Source organism: Penaeus chinensis, chromosome 38 (genome assembly GCF_019202785.1).
Source record: "Penaeus chinensis breed Huanghai No. 1 chromosome 38, ASM1920278v2, whole genome shotgun sequence".
Classification (NCBI taxonomy): Eukaryota; Metazoa; Arthropoda; class Malacostraca; order Decapoda; family Penaeidae; genus Penaeus; species Penaeus chinensis.
In genome coordinates, this window is record NC_061856.1 from 21,852,039 (window position 1) to 21,863,002 (window position 10,964).

A 10,964-nucleotide genomic window follows, 5' to 3' on the forward strand; every position below is an offset into this window, starting at 1 on the left:
GATGACACTGAGCAAGTTGAAGATGTAGACATTTCCACTCATGTGCCTCGTCTGAATCACAAGGACTTTAAAATCAAAATTGAAGTTAGCAATAACAAGGGCCAGGAGGTTTTAGCTACCGTTCGCATTTTCGCTTGGCCTCACCTTGACAACAATGGTATTGAATTCACCTTCGACGAAGGCCGTTGGAATGCTATTGAACTGGATAAATTCTGGGTCAAGTGTGAGTATATTTTGCTTTCTTACTTTGATTATTTGTACTCGTATTATGAAATAGTTGGTGATCTTTCACTTGTTGAGACTTATAAGTCGATGAAGCAGTATGGTCTGATTGGTATACATGTGTATTTTTATATTGCTAAATTTTTCCTTGTCATTTCCACACACACACACATGTACTTTTCACTTCATTTCTGCAGTGCCTGCTGGAACACACCTTATCGAACGTAAATCTTCGGAATCTGCTGTCACTGTGCCTGATGTGCCTAGTTTCGCAACTCTCTTTGAGAAGACCAAAGCAGCCTTAGGTGGTGGAGACTCTGGACTTGAGGAATTCGAGAGTGCAACTGGCATTCCTAACCGATTCCTTCTCCCCAAGGGTAATGAACAGGGTCTAGAATTCGACCTTGTTGTAGCCGTAACTGATGGCGCAGCCGATGCAGCAGTGGATGGTCTCCACGAAAATACCGAATTCAATCACTACGGTTCCCATGGAAAATACCCTGACAATCGCCCACATGGCTACCCTCTGGATCGCAAGGTTCCCGATGAACGTGTATTCGAAGATCTTCCCAACTTCGGTCACGTGCAAGTTAAGGTCTTTAATCATGGTGAATATATCCAACATTAATAGGAAACTTTACTTTATCCATAGTAATCCTTTATACATTTGATAATGGAAAGTGATATACTATCAGACAGATAAAGTTTTCAGCTATTGTAATATGATTGGATGTTACCAACAGAATTATAGAATATGATTTTTCCTTTGCTATTACGAGTGAAGATATGGAGCTGATTAATTTACGTAGAACGAGCAAATAAAAACAAAATGTAACAATCAAGACATTTCCTTTACTAAGAAGCTACACAGTGTTTGTTTACCTTCTTTCAGGTCTATGTACTGTTGATGATGAGAACCATAATAATAGTACAGAAAGTTGAGCTAGACATAAATAACTAAAAATAGGCAATATGAATTAAGCAACATGTTTCTTTGGTGCGACAATCATTTTTTTTTTTTTTTTTTTTAATTAAATGGCAAATTCAACATAACAATTGTCATGCCTTGTACTGATAACCTGTCAAGTGTTTTTATAACTCAACTACATATGGCGCAGTATTCGCCATATCCGAAGAAATATAAGGCGAGGATAAGGGAAGGAAAGGGAGAGCGGAGATGAGGATGGAATGTAATAAGGAATTAAGGTAGAATCAAGTGGCGATGATTGGATGGTGAATGTTTGGTATACTATGGCTAAAATTATTATCATTATTATTATTATTATTATTATCATTGATTTCTGATTACGAGAGATAGGGGAATGACATGTTTGATGAACTACTTGGCGCCATGTTGACATCATGTAGGTAACTGGGTCTTTATACTGGGGTGGCTGACCCATGATCCTTTCCAGGGGAGTAGTTGTAAACAATGTTGATGTTCTTAAACTACCATTATATCTACGATAGACTCACCCAATACAGTATCACAGTTTGACTTACCGAACATATACAATACTCAACTTACCCAATATATGCTAGTGTGTGAATGATTGCACACACTTGCTCACGTGCGCGCAATATGTGTGCGGATTATATATATATATATATATATATATATATATATATATATATATATATATATATATATATCATATATAATTATAACTAAATATATATATACATATATATATGAATATATATATATATATATATATATATATATATATATATATATATATATATATATATGTATCGAACACTTTCAAAGCGACGAGCAAGCGCAAATAAAAGGAAAGTTGCAATCACTTCTTTGGTTGGATGGAAGCATGGGTTTGACTCTTGTTGAAACTATTCAGCACATAGTTTTTGAGTACTGTTTTCATTGCTATTTATGCATTATGGTTGTCCACCTTAAGGGATATATTCAGCTCCATTAAGAGTAAGCTAGTCTATCAAGTGCAGCGGAACAAAATATCATAAATGAAATATACCAAAAGCTGAAGAACCAAACTCAGATTTCATGACAATCATCATTGTTACATTTCCTAGTGAATCTGATATGATAAACAGTTTTTTTTAGGCAAAAGGTTGTTAATGCAGTTTTTTTATTTCCATTCTGGTCTGCAACGATTTATCTTGACAGTCAGTTTCAAAGAATGCAAAAGCAATAGACACTTTCAGTCAGTTCTGAATGATTCGCTACATATTTTGAAATGTTTGTCTTCCTGAGTGTCAAATATCTTATTCTGATACACACACACACAAATAAATGTAATGGTTATTAAGCTTGCTAAGCTAGATTATATTAAAAATGTAAATATATTAGATATGATTTTGGAAAAGACATTTCTAGGTGTATTTAATCATGATAATCATGGTTTTCCATTTTGACAATATGAGCTATTACCGCAATTTTAAAGGATGATGCAGCAATTTGACTATCGTAATGCAATGCAAACGAAGTGACTGTCAAAAAGGACATTAAAGAAATTTTGAGAAATATCTGTCATGCCTTACTACCTCTAAATACTTGGAATGTTCATTCTGTAAAATGCGATACATTTTTTGGAAACGCGCAGCATATTTTACAAAGGAATTTCTTCGCCAAAGATTCTCCTGTCGGCATTATATATTGAAGTATTAACATTCCATTTAATATAAACTGTAAGCATATAGTTTCGACATAAGCAAGACGAACTTTTAGGAGATCTCGCAATCTACTTACTTAATTTTCCAGTCTCCGCCAACATTCCAAACTTCTACGTGCATCTTGAGCTTACAATAATAAAAACATGATAGTGGTAACAATGACAGTAAAATTAATTATGTTAATAATAGAACTGATAATAATAATATTAATGATAACAATAACGATAATAAAAGTATTGATAATAAGAATCAAAATAATCATGATCATAAAAGTATTAATATTAAGAATCATATTAATGATGATAATAACAAACTATTAAAGTTAAAAATTTGTTAAAAAAAAAAAAAATAATAATAATAATAATGTAAATAATATTAATATTAAAGATAATAACCATAATGATAAATTATACCGATAAGTAATAACGATGATTATGATGATATTAATTTTAATAGTAATAGTAATAATAAAAAATAATAATAACATAAATAGTAATGATAATAGAATAATAACGATAATAGTAATAATAAAAATATTCATGGTAACATTAATACTGATGCTAATGTTAATGATGATAAGAATAATGATGATGATGATGATGAAGATGATGATGATGATGATAAATTTGAGTGAAGAAAATAGTAGTATTGATAATAAAACTGGTTACATAGAAAGACGTAGTAGTAACTGGTCTAAACACTGGAAATTTTACATTTATTGTTTTTCAGAATTTTCATAGAAAAAAGTATACAAAAGAAAAACCTTCCCAGAAAATCATGTGTATGTATCAATATTCATAGATATCACACACACTCACGCACACATACATATATATATATATATATATATATATATATATATATATATATATATATATATATGCACATATATATTCATTTATTTATATATACATATATATACATTTATATAAATATCTACATTTATATAGACATATATATATAAATTATATATCTACATCTATATATATATAAATATAAGTTTACATAATTATAAAAATTGTACTCATATACATCTATCTATCTATCTATCTATATATATATATGTATAAGCATTTGCATAAATATGGCAATCATATTTATTTTATTAACATGTATATATAAATAGGGCTACAGAAATCTATTAATACAACAATATCAATATCTACATATATATATACATATATATTGTCATATACATGTATAATATGTATATATACGTGTATTATAGATACAATTTCATATATATATATATATATGCATATATATAAATATGTGTTTATATATATATATATATATGTGTGTGTGTGTGTGTTTGTGTTTGTGTGTGTGTGTGTGTGTGTATATATATATAGAAGAGCACTCGAGTACATAAAAAAATATATACATATGAATGTTTGTATAAATAGGCTCGCATAGGCCTATGAATATATTGTTGATCATAAATAATTATATTAGCTATAACTGCATTTTCTTCGATTAAGCAATACCATATTTTTTTCTTATTAGGTGCGTCCGATGCACAGAAGCAACATGACGTCAACTTCCTGCTTCATAAGATCTACGGGGATATCCGTGACTCTAATCTAAAAGGCAAAGCTGATTCCTTTGACCCGGAGGCCGATTTATCCCATTATAGTGACGGAGGTGAATCTGTACACACACTTGTGAGAGACCTTAAGGATAACAGGCTTCTCCAACAGAGGCACTGGTTCTCTCTCTTCAACCCAAGACAACGTAACGAAGCACTAATGCTCTTCGATGTTCTCATTCACTGTAAGGATTGGGATACATTTGTCAACAATGCTGCCTACTTCCGCCAAATAATGTAAGATAATGTAAACTTCGAGGATGTGGATGGTGTTGCTCGCATTCGAGACTTACTTATTATTGAGAGCAGAGTTCGTGATGCTATTGCCCACAGTTATATTGTCGATAGGGCTGGTAATCACATTGACATCATGTATGAGTGTGGTATTGACGCGCTTGGAGACGTCATTGAATAGTCTTTGTACAGTCCTAATGTCCAGTACTATGGAGCCTTGCACAATACTGCCCATATTGTACTTGGCCGACAGGGTGATCCCCATAGAAAATATGATTTACCCCCTGGTGTGCTGGAACACTTTGAGACTGCTACCCTCGTGACCCTAGCTTCTTTAGGCTACATAAATATATGGATAACATCTTCAAAGAACAGTCTTCCTCCTTACACCAAGGAAGGCCTAACAATTACCGGTATAAATGTAGACAATGTTGCAATAGAAGGCGAACTTGAGACCTACTTTGAGAACTTCGAATATAATCTTATTAATGCCGTTGATGATACTGAACAATTTGAAGATGTAGAGATCTCAACCACAAGGACTTTGATTTCAAAATTGATGTTAGCAATAACAAGGGCGAGGAAGTTTTAGCTACCGTCCGCATTTTCGCTTGGCCTCACCTCGATAACAATGGTATTGAATTCACCTTCGATGAGGGCCGTTGGAATGCTATTGAACTGGATAAATTCTGGGTTAAACGTATGTACGATATATTTTACTTCATTTATGTAATGTTTTAATGATCTTTCAAGTATAGCTATATGATTAATTATACAGAGATGCCTTACACTTGCATAAGTGGATTAAATATTTACCTATACATAAAATACATGTTCACTGTGTGACTGTTCAGTACAAATGTAATAATTCTGTATAATTACTAAACTTTTCTTCCATTTCGACAGTGTTTGGTGGAGTTAATCACATCACCCGTAAATCCTCGGAATCTGCTGTCACTGTACCTGATGTCCCTAGTTTCGCAACTCTCTTTCAGAGGACTAAAGAAGCGTTGAGTGGTGCAGGCTCCGGACTTACAGGTTTCGAGAGTGCCACTGGTATTCCTAATCGATTCCTTCTCCCCAAGGGTAATGAACAGGGTCTGGAATTCGACCTTGTTGTTGCCGTGACTGATGGCGCAGCCGACGCAGCAATAGATGGCCTCCATGAAAATACTGAATTCAATCACTACGGTTCCCATGGCAAATACCCTGACAATCACCCACATGGCTACCTTCTGGATCGCAAGGTTCCTGATGAACGTGTATTCGAAAATCTTCCCAACTTTGGTCACATCAAGGTTAAGGTCTTCAATTACGGAGAACACATTCACCATAATTAAGAAGCATTACTGTTAACGACAAGGATTTTTAAAATGGAGAGGAAGGCTTGAACATACTTAATAAAATGTTATAAATATAGTTTTGGTTTATTACCAGATAAAAATGTATGCGGGCATTACCTTTTGCAAGAAGGACATACACAAAATTGTAAAGAATATATTCGCATTTTCTTTGATATATAATATAGTGTTAATCAAATACTGGTTATATGAATATCTGCCGATAGTAAAACTATGAGAGGTTATGCGTAATACCTCCCCTCTTGTCTCGCTTCCACAAACACATGCACATACACATATGTGTGTGTGTGGCTATATAAATATATAAGTTGCATATAAATATCTAACACATCAACAGCTACAGTCATTAGCGGTGAATGCATTGTTGGATTGAAATCTTTAACTATTGAAAACTTTAAAAATATATAAATAAATGACTTACAAATCAATATAAATAGCAATAAATATTTATAAATATTACATTAAAAATCGAAGCATAAATATCATGCACTAAATGATAAAATTATTACATAAATATTATTCATGTTTAAATTTTATTGAAAAATAATAGTCTCCCTTAGGAAACTAAAAAGACCATCTATGTCGCAATCCTCTCCCAATACATTTTCCAGTGCATATAGGGGAGACAAATTGGTCACATCTTTCAACTACATGTGCGACCAATAATGGGTCTTGGCTCCCTCACAAGGTGCTCATGATTCAGTCTTGTGTGCCTAATTCTTAGTTTTGTTAAGACAACGTGTCGGTTGGGATGGATGCTGGTCACCCAACTTCCAAGGTCATCTCTAATCTCTCGCAGTTTGTTTGTAGAGGTATGCCTCCATTGCTTCCTCCGTTAATCGCGAAGACAGTGTCTCTTCGTCTTCTACGTTTGCTTGGTGTTTCTCCATGATGCTTGAGGGTGAAGAAAACACCGATGAAATCTAAAGTAGGTTCATTGGAGATCAGCTCTGACAAAATAGATATGGAACTCTTCCTGTACCTCTGCCCCACACGCCAGGCTCCGTCTGCGACTGTCTACTGCCAGACGTGTGACTACAGAGACAAACTAAAATGTTGTACACTATAACATACAGAGATACTCACTCTTTCATATATGTGATATGCTACACATAATTTAACTGAACATAATGTTCTATATTTCACATGGTAGAACATATCACACAAAAGACAGTGTATAATATATAATCACATAATTATCACTAACTACATACGATAATAATAGCATCACAATACGTATGCACTGGCATCACAACGTGGCACTCACAACTCACATCATTGTCATAACTCACTTCATTACACAACCCACATCTCCCTCCCCCCTTTACGTTCACTAGCGGAAGTCTTGAACGGACTTCAACTTGAGACGCTCCGAACGTCGAGGTTCAACAGGTACAGATGGGGCGGAAGATCCTGGTGCGTCGTCTTCCAAATCTGTCGAGTTTCCAATCGTGAGCTGTGTAGGGCGCAAGAAACGTCGATTGCGCCACAGTATACGGCCACTTGGCAGCCTGATGTGATAATCACGAGATTTGCCAATACCCATGACAGTGCCGTCCTTATCCCAACGCTTGGATGTGGGATTCTGGATTCGCACCTGCGCCCCAATCTCTAACTTGGAAAGGGAGTGGGCACGATTGTCATAGCGGGTCTTCACGTCCTTGGCCCGTACTGCGGCACGACGGTCGCAGTCCTCAGCCTTGGTCTGCCACTCCTTCATGAAGGCACTAGAGTGGGCAGGCACACAGGAGCAAAGGGTCATGCCAAACAGAATCTGCGCAGGAGATCGACCAGTGAAGTTTGGGGTGTTACGTAACTCCAGTAATCCTCTGTCAAACTGTCAATATTTCCGTTAGGTGCTGTCTTCATGATCAGATGCTTGACTTTCTTCACAGCAGCCTCTGCATGCCCATTGGCACACCCAGATCACGGAACATATGCCGGAAGAATCTGATCGTCGAAGCACTTGTTGCATTAGTTCCACATGGGATGACAACAGGCCATCCGGAGAGTCGGTCAGCATACACCAAGAAGTGTTTTCCAGCAACACTAAAAAAGTCTGCCGACACAGACATGAATGGTCTTGTGGGTTTGTCATCCAACATCAGTGACTCTTGTTGCTGACTAGGCTGTAGGCGCTGGCATGGCTCACAGGCACGAACAGTGTTTACAATGTCTGCATTAATGCCTGGCCTAAAGACTGTCTGCTGTGCACGACGCTTTGTTGCTTCCACGCCACAGTGGCTTTCATGCAGGCGAGCTAGGGTGCTACGGCGTGAAAAAAAAAGGGACAACCACTTTAGGTCCATTCAGCACCAAGTCACCATCATTGTACAACTCATTGCGAATCTTCCAGTACGGACGCAGGGCACTTGGTAGGTTGTAGCGGTCCTTGGGGAACCCTGGCTTCACATGATGAAGCAGCTCCTCATAAGAAGCATCCTTAGAGGCAGCTGTACGCAATTCTTCCATGAAGAGATCCTCTTGTTCGTCTATGGCTTCTGATGCTTTAGTAGACTGAACAGCCTTCAGAGCTACAATCTTGACGGAAGTGTCCATTTCAGCATTGAAGGCACCATCCTCCACCGTTGGGCGACTCACAGGTGACCGGGAAAGGGCATCAGGGATGCACAACTCCTTACCTGCACGCCACATTGCGGTAAAAATGTAGGGCGCAATCTTGTCTTTCATGCGCTGGAGGCGAGGGTTTTCAATTGCATCCAGGGAATAATGGTTCAAAATAGGAACCAATGGACGGTGATCCGTCACCACGCTAAAGTGCTGAAGGCCACGAAGATAGACCTTGCACTTACTGATGGCCCAAACGACAGCTTGCATTTCCAATTCGACGGTTGCATACCGCGTTCCTGTATCTGTCAAGAAACGGGAACCACATTGCACCATCTTGTATCTTCCAGCACCGTGGTCCTGCAACAACACATAGCCAAGGCCGTAGAGTCTGGAGGCGTCGGTCTGCAGAATGGTGGGAAGGGCTGGATCAAACGTCGCAAGTATGGGGGGCCCTGACAAAGCTTGTTTAGTGTCATTAAAAGCTTTGGTGTGGTCTGCTGTCCAAGTAAAAGCTCTCTTTGGGCTCATCAATGGGCGGAGTGGGGCTGCAGCAGTCGAAATCTTTGGTGTAAACTCTGCCAGTTGATTTACCAAGCCCATAAATGACCGAAGATCAGTCAGATTTGCAGGGGTAGGAAACTCTGCAATGGCTTTTACCTTCTCTGGGTCTGCTTCAATACCATTATGTGATAGTTTGTACCCACAGAAGCTGGCTTCAGATGCAGCCACAATGAACTTCTCTGCATTAAGCGTTATCCCGTGCTGTCGACACCTTGACAGGACTTCGTTTACACGTTGAAGGTGTGAGAGGTAGTCCTCATCATGTAGGAGAATGTCGTCCACAACCTTAATGCAGTTTGTTACTCCCTGAAGTGCCCTGTCACCTCGTAGACAAAAGGCGTTTCCTGTTGCTGCAAAACCCATGGGACCACGACAGTATTTGAAGCGTCCATAAGGAGTGATAAATGTCGTCAGGTGTTGATCATCCTCGTGCAGGGGTAGTTGCCAATAACCACAAAGAGCATCCACAGTTGTGAAGAACTTTGACTGCGGACTGATACTTCTGATGGCTGTAAATGGCGTTGGAGAAGGGTGGGCAGGGCGAGAGACTTGCCTATTGAGCTTTGATAAATCAGTGGTAATACGAACACCACCATTTGCTTTGGGAACAACAATCATTGGATGACACCATTCTGATGGCTCATCCTCCACTGGCTTTAAGATGCCTTGGGTCACTAATGACTTGACCTCCTTTCTTGTTGGTTCCTGAAAAGCCAAAGGAATCATTCTGGGGGTGTGGATCGCGAAGGGCGTGGCATTCTCCCGCAGATGAATTCTCATGGGAGGGCCTACCATCGTCTTGAGTGGCCCAGACTGCAAGTCGTCCTTCTTCACCAACACATCTGCATACTGATGCAGGAAGTACTTCCTTGCTTCTTCAGGTGACTTCAACTGGTTCAACTGTAAAGGCAGCAACTGAGGAGGGTTCGACATTGGTGTATTGCCCAGCCCATGGACTCGATTGGCAATGTGCACATCCGATATCTGCCTTGGGAAATAGTCCGGAACAATCCCCAATTCCTTGCACTCAGTCTAAGAGAGCAGCGGGGTTGTAAGCGAAGGCTGAACATCAATCCAACATGTAGTCGAACGGTTGCCATAGGTGATGATTCCACGAAAAGATCCAGCCGCTGGTGGCATCTGGGACCCGTCCGCATTGTAGTATACTGTCTCTGCCGGTGGTGCTAAGTCTTCCTTTGAGAGGCCGAGAATACTAAGATGCTGGAGTCCAATGACAGTTGTGTCTGCACCTGTGTCAGGAATGATGGCAAGATCGTTATGCAGAATTGACACGTGAACTTTAGGGGAAGGCTGAGGTTTCGGTCGTGCAGTAGAGGTGACACTCCTGGCAAATGACACTGAAAGGGATACTGAACTTACTACCTTCAATTCATGATTGGTGTCCTCTTCTTTTGTCTTAGCCTTCCGTTTCTTTGGGCAGCATTTATCATAGTGTCCCTGCCGGTTGCACACCTTGCATTTGGCATTCCTGGCAGGACACTTTGAAGCAGTAGCCCAGTGGCCTTTCTTACCACAAGCACGACATGTGGAAGTGGTAGCCCTGCTAAAACCTTTTTCATGTTGACGACCACAGCAGTTGCAGGCCTTATTCGGCAGAGGTGAGCCAGGCCTCATCTTGGACTTCTGCTTCAGGGCGGCCTTTTTCTCCCTTTTATATTGAGAAACAGCACGTGAAGAAACTGTGTCCTTCAAAGCAGATGATGCAGTCTTTGACGATTCATGAGACCTGCATTTCTCCAAAACATCCTGCAACG

The 10,964-nt window shown here is 38.8% G+C and overlaps 1 protein-coding gene and 1 pseudogene across 1 annotated transcript in view; both read left to right on the forward strand.

Annotated features, from left to right (window-relative positions):
- LOC125046232 (hemocyanin subunit-like) overlaps nucleotides 1-1,060 on the forward strand; it is a 6,809-nt gene extending 5,749 nt beyond the window's left edge. Inside the window, exons 2-3 of the mRNA XM_047643993.1 lie at nucleotides 1-223; nucleotides 420-1,060. The exon at nucleotides 1-223 is cut by the window's left edge and continues 1,301 nt beyond it. Coding sequence (XP_047499949.1) covers nucleotides 1-223; nucleotides 420-850 — 654 coding nt within the window. The 3' untranslated portion in view covers nucleotides 851-1,060. The remainder of the gene's footprint in view (nucleotides 224-419) is intronic.
- A 3,562-nt stretch (nucleotides 1,061-4,622) lies between these two features.
- On the forward strand, nucleotides 4,623-6,076 carry LOC125045968 (annotated as a pseudogene).
- The last annotated feature ends 4,888 nt before the right edge of the window (nucleotides 6,077-10,964 follow it).